The 22273-nt window shown below is 37.4% G+C and overlaps 1 protein-coding gene across 1 annotated transcript in view; it reads right to left on the reverse strand.

Moving 5' to 3' along the window:
• LOC126457273 (general transcription factor 3C polypeptide 1) overlaps positions 1 to 22273 on the reverse strand; it is a 368859-nt gene that overhangs the window by 61001 nt on the left and 285585 nt on the right. The window contains exons 25-26 of the mRNA XM_050093437.1: positions 19312 to 19501; positions 12912 to 13001 (exon numbers count right to left, since the gene is read on the reverse strand). Coding sequence (XP_049949394.1) covers positions 12912 to 13001; positions 19312 to 19501 — 280 coding nt within the window. The remainder of the gene's footprint in view (positions 1 to 12911; positions 13002 to 19311; positions 19502 to 22273) is intronic.

Here is a 22273-nt window from a genome sequence, read left to right on the forward strand (position 1 = left end):
AACACCTCAATATGCCCAATTTTACCTCTTCTTATAGGATCAGCTACCTTACCATTATATTTTAATTGTATTCAAAAGCATGTTATTATTATTATGACTGACCAAATCGTAACAAATCGAGCGGAGTGCGTTTTTAACGATAGCTTTACACTCGCCCAGCCTTTATTCATGCAATATTATATATAAATATACAGACAGGACCAAAAGATCGATCTCTCTACCATAACCAATAGAGGCAAATACGCTATTCAAGTTCCGTTACATCTATCTTGACTCGTATTGTTACATGTTGTCATGGAGAATGTGTACACCCTTGCTCAACATTCCTCTTCTCTGGTTCTGATTAAGTTGAAAAATAGCTAAATGATCAAGCTGTCAACTGATGCAAACCATTGTAGAAATAAACATGTCTATGTACTTATAACAAAATAGGAGACCTTACTTTTGGGATTACCCTCATAAAATATGGAGGTATTGCCACAATTTTATTATTGTGCCACTGCAAGGAAGAGTGTCACAGATGCTAGTGTTAATGGTGCTGAGAAACAGCTGAAATCGCAAAAACTGAACAAAGCTCCAGGGTCTGACGGAATTCCAGTCACATTCTATACCAATTTTGCATCTGATTTAACCCCATAAAATACTATAGACTCTTGAAAAAAAAAAAAAAAAAAAATGCTGTACCCAACAATTGGAAGAAACTGCAAGTTACACCTGTCTGCAAGATGAGTGGCAGCAATATTAGATAAAATTTTGAACTCATATGTAATGATGATGATTTCCTCCATATCAACTAGCATGGACTCTAAAAAACATTAATCATGTGAATCCCAATTTGTACTAGTCTTCCATGACATCTTTCAAGCCATGGATCAGGCAGTCAGGTAGATTCAGTATTTCTTGATTTCTGAAAAGCATTTTACTCAGTATCACACCTATCGAAAGTATGATAGTAAGGGGTATATAGAGAAATCTGCAACTGGACTGAGGATGTTTGGTAGGGAGGGTGCTGAAAGAATATCTTGTATGGAGAGCCATTGGCAGATGCACCAAGCAAGTGGGTGAGAACTGTTGCTGTTCATGCTATATATCAATGGCCTAACAAACAATATTAACAGCAACCACAGACTTTTGGCAGATGATGCATTTATCTATAATGATGTACTTGTGGCATAGCAGGTGGATCCTCCCTATCTGTATGGTTCTCGGTTCCCATAAAAACCAATTTTTTTCTAATTTTCATCGAAAATCCAATAATTTATCTACTGACATGTACTGTCCATATAAAAATCTTGAACTTCTATTAAGACTGAATTTCACTTAAATTTATTATTCTGATTCTCATTTCAAGTGTTCTGATAACAAATGTATATTTAGTTTTCATTAGGACATCATTAATTAAAAATTAGAGTTAACTAAAGTTACACTACATTTCACAATATGCAAAAAACTTATCAGCTAAAATTTATATCTGAGAAAGATGACCTACAGTATTTGAATAATAAGCATTCTAACTTTCCTACACAGCACTTTAAATTACCTGCAAGTACTTATCGTCTGCAATAATTAAAATCGAAGTTCATATCCAGTACCATTTTCAATCGCAGATTTTGCAGTAGCAACAGTTAGATTCTGTTTCTGTACACTTTGACACACAGCAATAATTAATTAACTTACCAGTTAATAATGTTATGGAATTTATCATAATTTGCAATGTGGTAATCATATATTTAAATGAGGGACTTCACATTGCAGAAGAAAAATAATGTCAATTCTAAATTTGTAATCAGCAACACTTTTCTGTAACCCAAAATTCTACTGGTTCTTGTACATTACCTAAAGCAGTAAATTCCAACCTAGCCAAATTTTAAAGCATAAAGTAATTTTCAAAATAACAACTTGATCTTACACCCACCGATAGCTGGTCGGACATCAACCAAAATTGGCAGTCCATGGTTTGAAAGTAAATGAGTAACATCTGTGTTGGAGCAACTCTCGATGATGACTCATGCCACTAATATATATCTTCTGTACACGAGAATATGAGTTCTGGTCACTGTGAAACTCAAGAACTTTAAAGTTTCATCACTTGTAAGTGATCTCTGTAATTTAAATTAGTGAACATTTGAAATGAACTGTGTTATAATTACCAAGACCGTGAAATGTAATTTTCATTGCAGTGAACTACATCTGCGTCTACATCTGCACACCACCATGAGGTGCATGGCAGAGGGTATATCCCATTGTACCAGTTATTAGGGTTTCTTTCCGTTTCATTCATGTGTAGAGGACAGGGAGAATAAATGTTTGAATGAATCTCTCTGTATGTGCAATAATTATTCCAATCTTATCCTCACATTCCCTATTTGAGTGATACACAAGGGATTGTAGTGTATTCCTGGAGAAATCGTTTGCAGCTGGTTCTTGAAACTTTGTTAATATTTTTTCGCAGGATAGTTTATGTCTGTCTTGAAGAGTCTTCCAGTTCAGTTCCTTTAGTAACTTTGTGATACTTTCCCACAGATTAAACAAATCTGTGAGCATTCATGCTGCCCTTCTCTGTATACATTCAATTAGTTAGTTCTATCAGGTACAGGTCCCGCACACTTAAGCAATATTCTAGAACCAGTCACATGAGTGATTTGTACGCAATCTCCTCTGTAGATTGAATACATTTCCCCAGTATTCTACCAATAAAGCGAAGTCTACCACCTCCTTTACCCATGACTGAACATACATGATCATTCCATTTCATATTCCTACAAAGTGTTACACCCAGATATTTGTATAAGTCGGCTGATTCCAACAGTGATTCATTGTTGCTACAGTCATAAGGTCCTACCTTTTTTTTGTTTAGTCAAGTGCAAAATTTTACATTTCTGAATATTTAAAGCAAGTTGACAATCTCTTCACCACATCTTACCAAGCTCTGACTGAATATCTACTATGCAGCTTCTTTCACATAGTACTTCCTTACAGGTAATTGCATCATCTGCAAAAAGGCTGATTTTACTACTAATACTGCAAGGTCATTAATATACAACATGAACAGCAAGGGTCCCAACACACTTACCTGAGGCACATCCGAACTTACATCTACAACTGACAATGATTCTCCATCCACGATAACATGATGCATTTTTAACTTCCCTCCCACTCTCAAATTTGAAGTTACATTAATATTACAGAATAATATCTGGTTACTTGAATGGAAACTTTTGGGTAATATTTTTACACAATTATCTCCTACTCTTCCAGGTATAAAATTAATTACTCCAGCTGGAAAAAAATCTCTGTCGCTCTGCAGAATTCTGGCGAGCGTTGACTCTGAAAATTCTTAAAATAATCAGAGGCACAATCGTACGCCATGGGGAAGCCGTCTTGGGTGCTATGACGTACTCACTGTACAGCTTGGAAATCAGAGTCCAAGTTATGTATCAATTCTGATAAAGTACAGAATTTAATCTCTTAAACAGAACATAAATGACCGTGGTGCAGGCTTCACTGATTTCCCAGGATACAAAGTTGCCTATGAGTTACAACACACCAAATAATGTTCTGAGCCACAAACAAAGGAGAAGTTAAAATAACCAGAGAACTGAATGTACCTTTTCCATTCATGAAATTATATTTTTCAATAAACAATTTTCCTAGCCACATTCCAGTATACATCATCCTCTTGTACGAGATGAAATGTTATCATAATTCATCAAATTACATTCGGTATTGTAATATTAGTAATTTTCGCCTCACAAACATTAATATACGCTCAATAGTAAATGCCTGATGGCCTAAAGTTATCGAACAACTGTAAAGTAAAAGAAATGAACCATCGCATAACAGTGACAGAATCTATTATTCTTTATCTTTGCCGTTCTTGCGCGGTGCCAGTAAATCTCTATGTACATGTATCAATTAATGGTATAAAAAAGAATTCTGTTGTTTCAAGACAAATGAGGCTTTTGGCACCTCACCTTTTACTGTTTGTATTCCATGAGAGGCAGACGCGGACTTGCTGCGTTCCGCAACTGTATTTTATATTCTATGTGAAAATATTGAGTGAAAATGCTCAATGTTATTTTTTTCAATCAGAAAGCACGTAGTTTCTGGTAACTGATTACGAACAGACAGCATCAAGAGGACATTTTGACTGTTTTGTATAAAGTATTTAACCACTATGGTCATCTGTTGTAATTTAATATGAAAAGGTACGTAGCATTAAAAAAAAAGTGTGTTAAAGATAAGTGTGCTTATTTTCGTAAATTAACCTTGATGATTCCATCTCCTTATTTACCTGAATGATAATTATTTTTGTATTACTTCATCATTAGAAATTATGATTACGCTGATGGGCCGAACGCAGCATGAGGCAGAAGGAACATTATCGTTTTCCTATTATTTCTGAACCAATTTTTTTTGTGAAGTGTTGCATTTCTTTTAAAGTCTATAAATCTTCTGGTCCCTTAGTGTTGATCTCATATATATATATATACATATATATATATATATATATATATGTGTGTGTGTGTGTGTGTGTGTGTGCGCGCGAGTGTATACCCGTCCTTTTTTCCCCCTAAGGTAAGTCTTTCCGCTCCCAGGATTGGAATGACTCCTTACCCTCTCCCTTAAAACCCACATCCTTTCGTCTTTCCTTCTCCTTCCCTCTTTCCTGATGAGGCAACAGTTTGTTGCGAAAGCTTGAATTTTGTGTGTATGTTTGTGTTTGTTTGTGTGTCTGTCGACCTGCCAGCACTTTCATTTGGTAAGTCACATCATCTTTGTTTTTAGATATATTTTTCCTACGTGGAATGATTCCCTCTATTATAACCATATATATATATATATATATATATATATATATATATATATATATGCTGCTCTTATTCAGGTATTTAATGGTCAACGTATGTTATTATAATAGCGTAATAAATCCCTGATTCTGTTGCCAAGTGGCCCACCAAAAATATTCACTTTTTCAACATTAAAAAAAAAAAGTAACAATTCTTTTTATTTTCGTCCCCCAAGAGCAACGCTACAGTATTAAAAATGGCAGCTTACAACAATGCCACTAGCTATAATTCCACTGCAATCCCACTCTCTGCAATTCTCAATCAGAAGTAATCTGTCCGTTGTACACAAATAATCTGTCCGTTGTACGCACAATGTTGCACATTATATCCACATAGTCTTTATATCACAAGTCGGAGATAATCTGTCTCTCTTAGTAGTAACGAGTCTTTGAGCCATAAATCACTTGCTCGGTTATGTGTGAACATTTGCGCTACATGAGAAAAAAAGTTCTACTACATGTCCTCCCTACCAAGACGTCCTTAATCCAGTCACAAATTTCACTTGATACCCATATGATCATATTTTTGACAACAAGTGTAGGTGTGGTACTGAATCAAATGCTTTTAGGAAATCAAGAAATACAGCACCTAACTGATCACCTCTATCCAAACCTTTCAGTATGTCATGTGAGAAAAGTGAGAGTTGGGTTTTACATGATCGATGTTAAATCCATGATAATTGGCACTGAGGACGTTCAAATCACTCTAAGCACTATGGGACTTAACATCTGAGGTCATCAGTCCCCTAGACTTAGAACTACTTAAATCCAACTAACCTAAGGACACTACACACATCCATGCCCGAGACAGGATTCGAACCTGCGACCGTAGCAGTCGTGTGGTTTCGGACTAAAGCGCCTAGAACCGCTCGACCACAGCGGCCGGCACTGAGGAGGTCATTACGTTCAAGATACATAATTAAGTTTGAGGTCAGAATACATATTAAGATTCTACAAGTAATCAACAAAAAGGATACTGGATGGTAGTTTTGCGGATCGCTTCAACCACCATTATTGTAGACGGGTGTGACCTGTGTCTTTTTCCAAGAACTGGGCACAATTTTTTATTTGAGGGATCTACGACAGATTATAATTAGGAGACGAGCTAACTCAGCCATAAATTCAGTATAGAATCTGACAGGGATTACATTGGGCCCTGGAGCTTTGTTCAATTTTAATGATTTCAGCTGCTTCTCAACACCACTGACACCAATACTTATTTCATTCATCTTTTCAGTGGTTCGAAGATTAAATTGGGGCAATTCTCCTGGGTTTTTTCTTGTAAAGGAACATTAGAAAATGGAGTAAAGCATTTCAACTTTTGCTTTACTACCCTCAATTTCAGTTCCTGTCTCATTCACTAGGGACTGGACACTAACTTTGGTGCCACTAACAGCCTTTACATACGACCAGAATTTCTTCGAGGTCTGTGAAAGATAACTTGACATTATTCTGCTATGGTACTCATTGAAGGCATCACACATTATGCTCTTGACAGCCAAATGCGTTTCACTCAACAACTCTCTATCTATAACCCTACACTTTGTTCTGCACCTATTATGCAGTAATCTTTGTTTCTTTTGAAGTTTCTTTACAGTGACTGTAAATCATGGAAGATCCCTCCCACTGTGATCTGTTCTACTGGATACGTATCTATCCAGTGCATGGTCAACTATTCTTTTAAACATGAGCCAGAGCTCCTCTATATGCTCCTCACCTGTGCTGAAAGTTGAAGTTCCTCACTGAGATAACACACTACTGACTTTTTATCTGGTTTACGGAACCCATATATCTTCCTACTTGTTTTAGTTATCCTTTGTACTTTAGTAATCATTGTTGCCACAACCACATCATGGTATCCGACGCCAGTTTCAAGTGAACGGATGTTTTCTCTAAAGTTTTCAGTTGCATCAGGAGATAAATCTAGTGGGTGATAGAAGGATCCAATTATCATTTTATGCCCACCCCTGATACTGACTCTTACCCCAACAATCTCACATGCAGCTTCATTTTCTACTTTGGCAGATTTGAGTTGCTTGTCTACTGCAACAAATACACCACCTCTATCTCCCATTCGCCTATCCTTCCGATATACACTTAAATTTTGCCCAAAAATCTAACTCCTATCAATTTCAGGTTTCAGCCAGCTTTCTGTACTTAGTATTATGTGAGCTTCATTGTTTTGCATGAGCGCTTCAAACTTTGGCACTTTGTTGAGAATGCTTCGTCAGTTTACCATTAGAATTTTAATACTCTCACCTGTGGTAGGCATTTCATTTGATCTTACACTGATACGTCTGAGTTTCCTACAGCTATTGTTGTCGGTGTTGGATGGAGAGTCTCCTAATTTAAAAAGCCGCTGTGTGCACCGCACACACACACACACGCACACACGCACACAGCTACCTGAGTAGCAGCCTCTGAGGTTTAGTGCACACCTGGCCCTTTTAGGGGGACCTTACAGTTCTCAACCCCACGGCACAAGTCCAGGAAGCCATAGCTTAGCTTGTCACAGAACTTTCGAAATCTCCTTCCACTTGACTCAGAACCAAAGGATGATGATCAGTTCTGGGGACAATGCTGTAAATTGTGAGCTTCGTTCAAACTCCATGTGCAAAGTCGGTCTTCTCAACCTTCTATGCCAGTCACTGGAATGACCTCAGAGACCAGATGACAGGCGTCATTCGTTCCAACATGCATCATAGTCTCTAATTGGTTGCATCCTGTTCCCTCGTGGTTACTGGAATAGCCTCTTCAACATACTGAAATACTGAATGAGGTCCCCAGGCATACACACTGAGCGTACTTGGTGTCCTTTTTTGTCCCTTGCTGCCATTTCCCTAAGGTGTACCATCATTTGCCATACATTTGAATTGCCGATGATTAATTAATAGACACCTACAATTTTTCATTTGCCTCCTCCCGACACTGGAAAAAACAGATTTCCCCAAAACAGGGGATGTGAGCCCCACTGGCTCAATTTCAGTTTAAGTGAAAGGCAGCACCTCAAACTTGTTGGTTACAGGGATCGGTACAACACCTTGAGTCCTCCCTGGTCCCTGTCCACCCTGTACAGGATGCCTAGATCTACCACTGAACATCACTCGCAGTCAAGTGGATGAATAATGACAGATCTTCCACTTTCTGCAGAGGAGACACGATCCTTGAGAGAGGACACTTCTGGTACAGATATCACAGGTACACAACTCTCGGGAGCTCTTCCAATACACTGATTTGCAACAGCTGGCAATCGTTTGACAACAGCTAGGGTGATTTCCAGCTGCTTACAAACTATTGCTGAACTCAGTGATTCATGTAATGGACTAACTTAAATGAAATACCAGAGTGTAATTGTCTGTAACAGCAACTGTGCAAAGTGAGAAGCATGATATTTTTGTATCAATAGGAACATTGTTTTGCACCATAATTAAACCTACAACTCCAGCACTGGGCTGTGATTGCTAAGCACTGCGGGATTTGGTTCGGGGAGTTGCACAAATAATTTGTTTGTAGAGTAGAAACTCAGAACCATTACAAATAACTGAATTTTGAAGAGAATAAAGTTTGTGTGTTAATGTCATCTAAAATGTGTTGTCAAGTACACTAAGGAACAAACACCACCCCACGGTCAATTAGATTTTCAGCTTTGCAGTGATAGAGACTGGCACTACGGACGATGAGACTACGAAATTCAGGTCAGTTTCGTCCATACTGTCTGAAAAAAGCTACACAAATATTCAGTCATATCTGGACAAGGTTTCTAAGTGGTGCAAAGACTGGCAACTTGCTTTAAATGCTAAGAAATGTAAAACTGTGCACTTCATGAAATCGAGAAAACATACCATACTAAGACTATAACATCAATGAGTCACACCTGGAGTTGGTCAACTCATACAAATATCTGTGTGCAGGGAGATGAAATGTAACAATCATATATTCTCAGTCATAATTAAAGCAGATAACAGACTTTAGTTCACTGGTAGAATACTAGGGAAATACAAGCTGTCTGCAAAGGAGATTGCTTACAAACCACTTGTGTGTCCCATCCTAGAATATCACTGATGTGTGTGGTACCCATACCAAATACAAATAACAGGGATATTGAAAGTATACAATAGGGGCAAAATGAACAGTAATAGTTTGCTGAATAAACCAACATGGCAGACAACTGAAGATAGACACAAACTATTCTGAGAAAGCCTACTCCATGAGCCAGTTTTTGTGGGGAATCTATGAATATACTGTACTACAACTCCCTATATATTGCTCATGCAGGGATAACAAGGACAAGATTCTACTGAATTACAGCACAGACAGAAGTGTTTAAGCAATCATTCTTCCTCAGCTCCATATGTGAATGGAACATGGAGAAGCCCTAATAACTGGTACAATGGGAAGTACCCTCTGCCATGCACTTCACTGTTGTTGACAGAGTATGGGTGTAGATGTAGATATCCAAGTGAATGGCTGCTTGGTACACCCACAATGCCATGGTCACAGCCCAGTGGAGGCAGTATTATGATAAGGGAGGACATTCAGTCAGGCTTCTATGGGACCTGTGGCAGAAAGTGAAGGCACCATGACAGATGTGAACTATGTGAACATTATTGTGAACCACCTGCATCCCTTCATGCCTGATGTATTCCTTACAGGTGATGGCATCTTCCAGCAGGATAGCTGTTCATGTCACAAGTCCAGAATCATTCAACACTGATTTGTGAAGCATGATGGTGAACTCACTCTGTCCTGGCCACCAGTTTTACTTGATATGAACCCAGTGGAACACATCTCATATGCCATAGGGTAACAGTTCTGTATCTATAAACCTCTGGCACATAACATTGTGAGAATGTTGTAGTATGTGCATAAGCATTTGATACCACATACCTCTGGAAACCTCCGAAGGACTTTCTGAATCCATGCCACACAGAAACATAACTGGATTGTGTTCCAAAATAGGACCAACACAGTATTATGCAGGTGGACACAATTTTTAAATCATCAGTGAATGCATACCTGTTAGGTACCAAAGTAACCTACTTAAAAAGAGTGGCCATCTAAACTCATTTGAGATGCAGTAAGGGCTTTGGATAATCTTGTCTTTATGAAATTTGTGGCAACTTATTTTAAATAAGCAAATTAATGAAGAATAAACAAGTAATCAAAAGCCACAACATTATGGTGCATTCTGAAATTCTTATTTGAAAGTGAGTTGAAAAACTGAAGCAAGTAATTAAGTATGCGAGCAACAGATCAAGTTCCCTGAATTTCTGACTTGGCTTTGAAGAATATTGCTTACAAGGGAACCTCCCCATCGCAACCCCCTCAGATTTAGTTATAAGTTGGCACAGTGGATAGGCCTTGAAAAACTGAACATAGATCAATCGAGAAAACAGGAAGAAGTTGTGTGGAACTATAAAAAAATAAGCAAAATATACAAACTGAGTAGTCCACGCGAAGATAGGCAACATCAAGGATAACGTGAGCTCAAGAGCGCAGTGGTCCCGTGGTTAGCGTGAGCAGCTGCGGAACGAGAGGTCATTGGTTCAAGTCTCCCCTCGAGCAAAAAATTTTTCTTTATTTTTGCAAAGTTATGATCTGTCCATTAGTTCACTGACGTCTCTGTTCACTGTAATACGTTTAGTGTCTGTGTTTTGCGACCGCACCGCAAAACCGTGCGATTAGCAGACGAAAGGACGTGCCTCTCCAATGGGAACCGAAAACATTTGATCGCAAGGTCATAGGTCAACCGATTCCTCCACAGGAAAACACGTCTGATATATTCTATACGACACTGGTGACGGCATGTGCGTCACATGACAGGAATATGTTGTCGACCCACCTAACTTGTACACTTGGCGAATGGGTAAAAAGATTCTTCTACGTTGCCCGATTTAGGTTTTCTTGTGGATGTGATATTTACTCCCAAAAAAGTGATGAAAACATAAGAGTTTGTCACATAAACTGCAACAAATGAATCCAAAAGTCTCACAGTCGCACACTTTTCCCTGTGCTCTGTCAAAACATATGTTTTTAACGTTTCCAAATTTTTCCGTGTGTAGACTGTCAAATCCTGCATATGTCCAAGCAAATCTGAACATGTCCTGGAATTTTGGAGAGCGAAGTTGATTATGTGTGAGAACCTGAACTTTGATAATTGTCTGAAAATAAAAAATTAAACTTTTCGCTCGAAGGAAGACTTGAACCAAGGACCTCTCGTTCTGCAGCTGCTCACGCTAACCACGGGACCATGGCGCTCCTGAGTTTTGTCTATCCTTGATGTTGCTTATCTTGCGCACGGACTACTCAGTTTGTATATTTTGCTTATTTTTTCATAGTTCCACACAACTTCTTCCTGTTTTCTCGATCGATCTGTGTTCAGTTTTTCAAGGTCTATCCACTGTGGCAACTTATAACTAAATCTAAGGGGGGTGTGATGGGGAGGTTCCCTTGTTAGAAGTCCCTCCTATGATATATTCTATAGTGTCATCTGGCGAAAGGGATCGTTATCGAATCAAGGTAGGAAGGTAGTGTGTGAAGCATCACACACAAAGATTTATGATTCATTATGATCTGGTTTAGTCAGTATGTGATTGTCAACATATATGCTCACTAAATTAGAAGAGGTAATACTACAAGACCCATTTATTTTATGAAAAACTACTCATACAAATCTGGTAGCTGTCAGTTAGTGAGAACTTTAAGAAAGTACACTTGCAATCCCGATCAAACTTTTTGTACCACTGCTGTACAATATGAGATGTTGTGGCCCATGTATGAACTTAAAAACATCTGACATGCTAACACAAATATATTTGTACAAAGGAACAAAAATTACAAAAGGCAACCACTCATTTGCAACTGATTCAAGGCTGGTGCACGCATATATAGGACCAAAAAATTCTATTAGCTATTGAGATTTTGCTCTTTTCTATGGGGGGGGTAGTCAGAAAGTTTTAATTACCACTTAAAATAGTTACGTAATTAATTTTTTTTCAAGTATACATCTGCAGTCCTAAAAACAATGATATCCTCACACCACAGTATCCATAACATGCTGTTAAAAAAAAAAAAAAAAAAAAAATGGCACAGCCCACTGATTATGTGGAGCTTGGCTACAATATTTTATTTTGGCACTTCTAACAGGGTGCTATAGTAGTACTACGGTGCATAGATCTTAAGTTTTATTGGGAATACAGACATGTACTAGAAAACAAACAAAAAATTAACTATACAACTTTGTTTTTCAGGTGATAATTAAAACTTTATGACTAACCCTCACGCACTAAATATTAAATATTCTCTCTCTCTCTCTCTCTCATGCATGCGCGCGCGCGCGCGCGCCCACACACACACACACACACACACACACACACACACACACACACTTCAACGCTAGTCGAAGTCTTCTTGCAAGTTGTGAACAGTGTACTGCCCATCCAAATTTCTACCCACATTCTTTGTTGTATTCTGATCCAGTGCTGAAGTATCTTCAAGAAAAATTGTGAAGAAATGCTCAAAACAGTCAAGAGTGATTACATTGGGAAGATGTTTTTGAAATTTTCTAGCAGGTTCTCGCAAGATGTACAGCACATTTCTTTGACTGTCTGTCAATTAAGAATTTTTAAGGAATTCTGTTACACTCTTACATCCTCTTGCCATTTCAAAAAAGTCTGTGCCCATATTGGCACCCTTCTTTACATACTTTCAATGTACCTGTTAGTCCTATCTGAGATAGTTCTCATGCACTTGAGCAGTAATCAAGTATGAATCATACAAGTGTTTTATATGTATGGATGGCCACAGAAATTGACCCAAGAGGGGCTAATTTCCAAGTGTTAAGATTGCGCTCCAGGACATGCTTGCATTTGGGCACGCACTTATAGCATGGCTACAGAATGAGCCAGAACTGGTTGCCAAGTTGTAGTCAATGCTTAGGGCTGCCAAGTTTCCTTGTACAATTAATGCACTGTATAAACACACAAACTACTTTTATATGTAAAACCAGAGATTTTATACTGTATGGTAAATCATATCCATAATTAAATACTTTTTTAATTACCTCTATTATGCGAGCATAACCTTCATCCACTTCTGAAACCTTTGGGTTGAGTGTAATGATTTGGTCAGGTATCTCCAAATCAAATTCAATCTACAAAGAAGAGGAGTGTACAAGTATTATATTAAAAGACAGCATAAAAAAAACATATTTTAAAATAGAAAAATAGACTTCTTATAGTTACTTTCATTAGTCTCTCTAAAGCCTTGTCGCTACTGGCATATTTAAGTATAAATTAAGATGCAGAGCAACATATAATGCAACAAAACGTAGCTGTGATTTATTACTAAATGATAAAACTATGAACAGCAGCAGAGTTGTGAGGAAAGCTGTGATATCAGAGGATGAGACAGATTAATGACTATTGATAAAAGAATAAAGATAGTACCAATATTATGAAAAGGAAACTTGTTACTCACCATATAGCAGAGATGCTGAGTTGCAGATAGGCGGATGGAAAAGACTTTCACAAATAAACTTTTGGCCAACAAGGCCTATGTCAAAAATAGACGACACAGCCACCCACTTGCCCACCCATCCGCCCCCCCCCCCCCCCCCCACATTTATTAAACAATTGAAAATCCAGGATGGAATGCAACAATATTATAAAAAGGGAAGTTGCTACTCACCATATAGTGAAGGTGCTGAGTCGCAGATGGGCACAACAAAGAGACTGTCACAAATACGCTTTCGGCCAACTAGGCCTTTGTCAAAAACAGACCACACACACACACACACACACACACACACACACACACACACACACACAAAACTCACATACATGTGACTGTGTGTGTGTGTGTGTGTGTGTGTGTGTGTGTGTGTGTGTGTGTGTGTGTGGACGTGCGCGTGTGCTTGTGTGTGTTTCATCTCTAGTATATGGTGAGTAGCACCTTCCCTTTTCATTTTCATAATATTGTTACATTCCATCCTGGATTTTCCATTCTTTAATAAAGATAATAAGAAAGATGGCACTGAAATACTATTGTGTAATAAAACGGCTAGATGATACTGTTACGTAAGTGGAAGGCACATTAATAATGGTTAATAGGTGATATTTTTATTAATCATTAAATCCCACAATATCAATTAGATCCATCCAAATAGGTAAACAGAATTAGACAAATTTAATGGAAAGAAATCAGAATTCTCAATGTGGTGGCTTTACTGTGTAATATATAACAAATAGCCCAAACCTTCAATCAGTTTGATAAAAGGATGTTGTTGTGGTATTCAGTCCGAAGACTGGTTTGATATGGCTCTCATGCTACTCCATCCTGGGCAAGACTCTTCATCTCCACATAATCTGCTACCTATGTTCATTGGTCTCCCTCTACAAGTTTTAACCCTCACACTTCCCTCCAATACTAAATTGGTGCTCTTTTGAGGTCTCAGAATGTGTCATATTGACCAATCCCTCCTTTTAGTAAATTTGTGACATAAATTTCTTTTCTCCTCAATTATATTCAGTATACCCTAACTAGTTACATGATCTAATGACCTTATCTCCAGCATTCTTCTGTAGATCCACATCTCAAATAGCTTCTATTCTCTTCTTGTCTAAACTGTTTATCATCCACATTTCATTTCCATATATGGCTAAACTACAGACAAATTCCTTCAGCAAAGACTTACTATAACTTACATCTATGGGGGTGTGCTGAAAAGTAATCCCTCCAAATTTTTATGTTCCAATCTTAATATTGTGCATGTCATGCACATTAGTTTATTTACTTTTCTGCTTCACTGACACAAGTTGCAACCACCTACTGCTAGAGGGCCCCAAACTGTAGCATGTAGCACGACCGTGTATAATGTAACTATGTCGGTGTGTAAGAAACAGTGTGCTGTAGTCCCTTACAAAACTGAAAGCATGAATACGAACAGTTCATCCACACATGCAGCACCCTTTCTTTCAGCATGACAGTGCCAGACCACAAACACACAAGCGCTGAAACATCTGCAACAACCTGATTCCTGGGGTTCACCGTCATCCATCATCTGATTTTCACCTGTTTCCATAACTTAAGGAACACCTTTTAGGACTTCATTATGATAATGATGAAGCAGTACAAGCAGAGGTGAGGTTGTGGCTCCATCAACAAAGTCAAATGTTCTACAGTGATGCTATAACAAGCTGGGCTGTTGCTGGGAGAATGTGTCCATTTCCAGGGTGACTACATTGAGAAATCAATATGTAGACATGAAGAATAAAGATGTAGTATGTTAATAAAGTTTGTTTCATTTAAAGAAGTTTTAAGCATTTTCACATAAAAAATACAGAGGCATAACTTTTCAGCATGCCCTTATACAGGGTGTTTATGAGCGAATATCGGGGTTTTAATGCTTTATAATATTTATTACATTAAACTTACAGTTACAAATGCTATGTAAAATGAAAGAGCAACTCAAACAGTTGTGTTTGGCACCAGTGCGCATGGTGCGCCACCTCACTGGCATAGTGAAGTACGTGACTGGTTGAACTTCACTGCACCCAAGTGCTCGATAGGCCGCAAGGGGCCCAATGGCAGGGCTTGCTTTGCATGGCCTCCACGTTCACCCGACCTAACGCCATGCGATTTTTTCCTTTGGGGCTTCATCAAGGATCATGCGTATGTGCCTCTGCTACCAGCAGACTTCCCTGAATTAAGAAACCGGATTGAAGCAGCTGTTGCTACATTAACTGAAGACACACTTATCAACATTTGGGAAGATCTCGGCTATAGACTTGATGTGTGTCGTGTGACAAATGGTGCTCACACTGATGATTTGTAAGGTTCTTGGTAAAACTGTGGGAGTTGCTCTTTCATTTGACATCTCATTTATAACATTAAGTTTAATATAATGAATATTATAAACCGTTAGAAACCCAATATTCATTTATGAACACCCTGTATATTCAGTGTTAACAAATTTCTCTTCTTCAGAAACGCTTTTTCTGCCACTGACACTACATTTTATATATTCTCTATTTCAGCCATCATCAGTTACTTTGCTCCCCAAATAGCAAAACTCATCCACTACTTTTAGTATCCTATTTCCTAATCTGATTCCCCCAGTATCACCTAATTTAATTCAGTTACATTCCCTTACTCTTGTTTTGCTTTTGCTGATGCTCATATTATACCTTCCTTTCAAGACACTGTCCATTCTATTCAACTGCCCTTCCAAGGTCTTTCCTGTCTCTGAGGGAATTGCAATGTCATCGGTAAACCTAATTTCTTTTTCCTGAAATTTAATTCCTACTCTAAATTTTCTTTGGATTCCTGTACTTCATATTCAAGGCACAGATTGAATACTATTGGCATTGGGCTTCAACCCTGTCTCTCTCCCTTCTCAACCACAACTTCACTTTCAAGCAACTCGACTCTTATACTTGCCGCCTGGTTTCTGCATAAGTAGTAAATTGTCTTTTGCTTCCTGTATTTTACTCCTGCTACCTTCAGCATTTCAGAGAGTGTATTCTAGTCGACATTGTTAAAAGCCTTTCCTTAAGCTGTCTTCTAAGATAAGTCATATGGTCAGTAGTACCTTGCAAGTTCCTACATTTCTCAGGAATCCAAACTGATCTTCCCAAAGGTAGGCTTCTACAAGTTTTCCCATTCTTCCCTAAACAATTCGTGTAATTATTTTGCAAACATGACTTATTAAATGGATAGTTCGGTAATATTCACATCTGTCAGCACCCCAAGTCTGAGGGTATTTCGTTTGTCTCGTAACATCTTGGATACCATATGGAGTAGCTTTGTCCTGATGGAATGTCATCTTAAAGGAGCCTTGTTTGACTTAGGTCTTCAATTGCTCTGTCAAATTCTTCTTGCAGCATCATATCTCCCATATCATCTTCATTTACTTCCTCTTCCCTTTCTATAACATTGCCTTCAGTTTCATTTCCCTTGTACAGCCCCTCTATATTATACTTCCACCTTTCAGCTTTCCCTTCTTTGCTTAGTACTGGTGTTACATCTGAGCTATCGATTTTTATACAGCTGTCTCTCTTTTATCCAAAGGTCTCTTTAATTTTCTTATAGGCAGTAATTTTTGGACTAGTTATACATCCTTCTATATCCTTACATCAGTCGTCTCACCATTCCTACTTAGCTGTTTTGTACTTCCTGTCAATCTGAATTTGTAGATGTTTGTATTCCCTTTTACCTACTGCATTTGCTGCATTTTAATATTTTCTACTTTCATCAAATAGATTCAATATCTCCTCTGGTATCCAAATCAAATAATGGAAAATAAAGGGTGGAAAGCAACAATATTATGAAAAGAATAGTCGCTACTCACTCACCCCCCCCCCCCCCCCCCCACACACACACACATTCAAATGCAACTCACACACATGACCACAAACTCTGGCAACTGAAGCCAGATCAGAGTCTGGCTTTAGCTGCCAGAGACTGTGTGTGTGTGTGTGTGTGTGTGTGTGTGTGTGTGTGTGTGTTTTTACTTATTTGATCTTTTGCCACCTTCACTATTTCATTTTTCAAAGCTACCCATTTTCTTATATTATATTTGTTTCCCCTGTTTTAGTCAACCATTGCCTACTGCTCCCGCTGAAACTCTCAACAATCTCTGGTTTCTTCAACTTACCCAAGTCCCATCTCCTTAACTTTCTACACTTTTTGCAATTTCTTCAGTTTTAATCTATGGTTCATAAATGATAAACTGTGGTCCGAGTTCACATCTGACCCTGGAAATGTTTTACAACTTTAATCTGATTCTGAAATCTCTGTTTTACCATGATATAATCATTCTGAAACCTTCTGGTGTCTCCAGGTCTCTTCCATGCTTTCATGTTGTCTTTTTTTCTTTTTTCTTTTTTTTTTCTTTAAAATAACTAGATTTAATTAAATTTATTTTGAGTGCTATAATAGACATATGAAAATTTGGTTTTTGGTATTAATGTGTTTATTTACTGCAATATTTAGCTTAACTTTGCTTCCTGTTTATGTTACTCATCCTTAGATTGTGTAACACAATTTTTTGTTAATTGTATACATAAGATTCTTTAACTGATATGTTATTTACATTGTATATATCTTTTATTGTATTTATGTAAGTTTTACTTGAACTATGAACAGTTTCACGCATTTCATATCCTTTTGATTGACTCCTTACCTGGATCTAAGGAACACTAAATAAATAAATAAATAAATAAGATCACTGATGTCCTACCATAGAGTTTGAAGTTGGTTATATTAATATTGTTATTATACATAATAACAACGAAACAGAAGTAATTCTCTGTTGAGCCAGTCCACCAGAGATACAACAATACATGGGAATGCAAATTATATTTTCTCTAAAGTAATTAATTGATTATTTGTAAACAGATTTTCTTTTGTCTTTTTGAGTACTATGTTCATGTGCATTGCATAGTAGATTTGATACTAACACATAAAAGTCAGAACTGAGAACCTACACAGAAACCTGCCCTGTTGTTGTTGTGGCCTTCAGTCCTGAGACTTGTTTGATGCAGCTCTCCATGCTCCTCTATCCTGTCTGAGCCTCTTAATCTCTTTCTGGAACTGCTTGCTGTAATCATTGTTGATCTCCCTCTATGATTCTCCCCCCCCCCCTCCCCCCCATACATTCTCTTTCCTTCAATATTAAACTGGTGATCCCTTGAAGCCTAAGAATGTGTCCTATCAACCAGTTCCTTCTTTTGGTCAAGTTGTGCCACAAATTTCTTGTCCTCGAATTTTGTTCAGTACCTCCTATCTTTTTCCAATTCCTTAAGTTTTAATCAAAAGTTCAAAACCATCAAGTTGTGGTCAGAGTACACATCTGTGCCTGGAAATGACTGACAACTTAAAATCTGGCTCCTAAATCTCTGTCTTACCATTATATAATCAAACTGAAATCTTCTGGTGTCTCCAGGGCTCTTCCATGTACACAACCTTCTTTTATGATTCTTAAATCAAGTGTTAGCGATGATTAAATGATGCTCTGTGCAAAATTCTACCAGGTTGTTTCTTCTTTCAATCCTTTCCCAGAATCCACATTCACCTACTATTTTTCCTGCCCAACTCTGATGAAATTCTCAGTTGATATTATTGGAAAGGAAAGCAGCAAAGCCTACCAGAGAAGACAAGAACTGAACATATGCATACAACTTACAACTGAGATAACATATGTCCCAACACATTTTGAAATGCTAAAGAAAGAAAGTATTTTCCCCCTTTGTGGGGTATTAGGTACCCAAGATATAATTATTTTGTGAAACAGTGATCTATGGATCTGCCGAAACTATGTTCTTAAATGTTTGGTATAGTTCATATTCCGTTTAGCCACATGATAATGTATTACTTCATATTTCTTTTTAATACCTGGATGAAGCAGAATCAGGGGCATACTGTAGCATTGATAGTTTCATTTTTTACAAAAACTTTCTTACCACTCCTTTACAGAACAGTTCCACTAAAGCTGCAGTTGATCCACCATCAGTTACCATCAGTTTCAGACCTCTGTCCTCAGGATTACTTTCCCAGTCATTTGATGCATGCCAGTTCTCCAAACTCAATGACATGGTGAATGACTGATGGAATATTGAGTATTGATAACTTGTTTGTAATATGTGTCGATAGCTGGAAAAGAATGATCAGTATTGAGAATCAAAAGAATGTAATGCTGTGTAAAGAGGTATTGTGCTTTAAGAAATTAAAATTACTTAGTAACAGAAATGGCCCAAGAGAAAACACATTTGCATTTATCAACAAAGATTCTCGGAATTAACAGGTCGATGTCTTATGACCTCTATGTGCAATATTAACAATGTCAACCAACAGTGTCTTTTTTGTCTAAAACTGTCATTCATTTTCTCAGACACTGAATGTCAACTCAATTCCTCGTACACATTTCTAACGGCTTGTACATTATGTACCCACTGCAACTGACCATACAACAGTTTGAAGAGTATCAGTGCAGATATAGATGTAGGTGTATAATAACTTTACAACTGAAAATACTTTATATTTTTCATCAGACTGAAGACAAATGTCTCCTGATGTAATAAAACTATTGCAGCAACTCAGTAACTCATTTATAACTTTGGCACAATGGCTGTAAATGTTATGGTGAGTAAAGTTTCTGCAGGAAAAACATAGCTGTATGTTTCAAATAATTATGATAGTGAAATGTCAAAGCTTAATGAGTGCTTATGAAGCTTACAGAAACTGGTGAATGGCTTAAGAAATTGTGTTATCAATCGACAAAATGAAAACCTGAAGTTACGAATGGAGTTTCACAAATCATGTGCGATAATTAAGGACAAAAGCATAAAATGTCTGTGTGTGAGAAGGTAAATTACAGAGGTAGAATTTCTGGATCTAAATTGCTATCATATTTTGCAAAACACGTCTCAGTTGTAGAAAAAAATGTCGATGTCCCACCTTCAACTGACAGTAATAATTAATGCACAGAAAACAATGAACTTCATAAAAGTTTTGGTGACATGGATATAAATGTTTATCAGAATATAAAGCAGAAATCAATAAACAAAATGGTTGGCATCCTCTTCCTAGCAGACGGTCAAGGTAGAAAATTAATAAACTTTTGCGCGGTGTTAAGAAAGATCTTCAAGTGACTACCATTGTCATACCTAGTGCAGTAACAGAAAGTGCATTGATGAAAAATCCCTACAGAACATGGAGCAACAAAACAATTAAAAAAATATTTACTATCAGAATATTCAGTCTGTAAGAAAGAAATTTTTTGAATTAGAAGTCTTCTGATCAACTGTTATTTGTAATGTACATCTGATCCATATCAGTGAGGAATGGGTCAAGGATGAAGAACTGCTAATTTCTAAGTTATCAAATTTACAACTGGCAATAGGTATAGTCAGTTACGTAAAAGAGGTGGTGTCTGCCTACCTCTTGCCAAAAACAGGGTTAATTCCCACAAATTAAACAAAACCGATCATATCTTCATAATAAAGAAATCATTATTTATGCATACATATTTCTTGATGGCACTCTTTCAGAGTTTTTAAGAAATCTGGAACATGTCCTGCATGTGCACAGTTCAGAAGGAAACAAAACTATTAACTGTTAATTTTTCCATTTATCACTAAATTCACTAGACCTTGTGGCTACATTTAATATGGAAGGTATTGTCAGTAAACCCTCTAGAATAACTGCTATCTCCAGTAACCTTATTGACACCATTTTTATTTATAATTCTTTCACTCCATTATTAAATGTTGAAAATATGTTGACTGGATTGTTTGATCACTAGGTGATCTTGATAAAATTATAGTTGCCTTGCTGTGTCTCCTCTGACAAGCCAAAAACTACATACAGGCTTTTAATTAATGATTCCAAGAATTTAGAATTTATTAGATTTATACTATATCATGAATCCTGGAAGGATGCATTCAATGAGGATGATACTAATAAGAAAGCAAAAATATTTACTGATACTGTGGACCATTATTTTAATATTGTCTTTCCCCTTAGAAGACCAGTAACTTATAGCACAAGTATACCATTTTATGTAAGGTGGATTGCTGAAACCTCCTTAGTATTTCCACATTTGACGTTTGACTTTGGCTTCTAAGCACTCCAGGATGGCAAGTGAGAGAATTTTGTAGGTTTCTGGTAGCAGGGATATTTCTATGTAGTTGTTTATGTTTTCCATGCTGCCTTCCTAATGCAATGAATGGAATGGGCTATTTTCCAGGCTATCGGTAAGGTTTCCTCAATCTAATTTCTTTTAGCTGCTGTTGCAAGATTTCTATTGATTCTTCAGAGGCAAAATTCCACTGTTTTGTAATGACTGAGTCTCCTGCGACACTTCGCTGCTTTTGAGACAGGCAATGTGGTGCTTGATTTTGTCTTTGACAGATTGTCCGGTCCCTAGGCACTGGACAATAGTTTTGTTGGCCTCAATGGGGCTTTTACCTTCATCAAGATCCAGTGTCAACAACAATGACCATTTCTTCTTTCTCGTTAAATTCTTCCGAAATCGTTATTTTGTTGCATTCATATACTTCTTTCTTCTTTTTTCTCGATTGATTGTAACACAATATGCTACAGTCTGGCTTGATACCTTACAGAAAGCAGATGCTTTTTTCTGGGATATCCATTTCTATACGAAATAGACCTACTGCTGCATGAACAAATCACAATTTTTGCAAAGAAAACTGTTGAGCTTCAGTTTTGCATGTCTCAAGTCCAATTGGTGTTCTAGATCTGTATACTACCCTGCATCAGACACTGCAATAGGCCCCTACATATGGTACATCCTTAGCAAGTGAAAACTTGCCAACAAATATCCTTACACCACAAATCTATTTTACAATCCACAGTGCAATTTTCTCCGGTATTCTCATGTAACAAAGACATGAATTGTTATCC

Source organism: Schistocerca serialis, chromosome 2, assembly GCF_023864345.2.
Source record: "Schistocerca serialis cubense isolate TAMUIC-IGC-003099 chromosome 2, iqSchSeri2.2, whole genome shotgun sequence".
NCBI classification, from domain to species: domain Eukaryota; kingdom Metazoa; phylum Arthropoda; class Insecta; order Orthoptera; family Acrididae; genus Schistocerca; species Schistocerca serialis.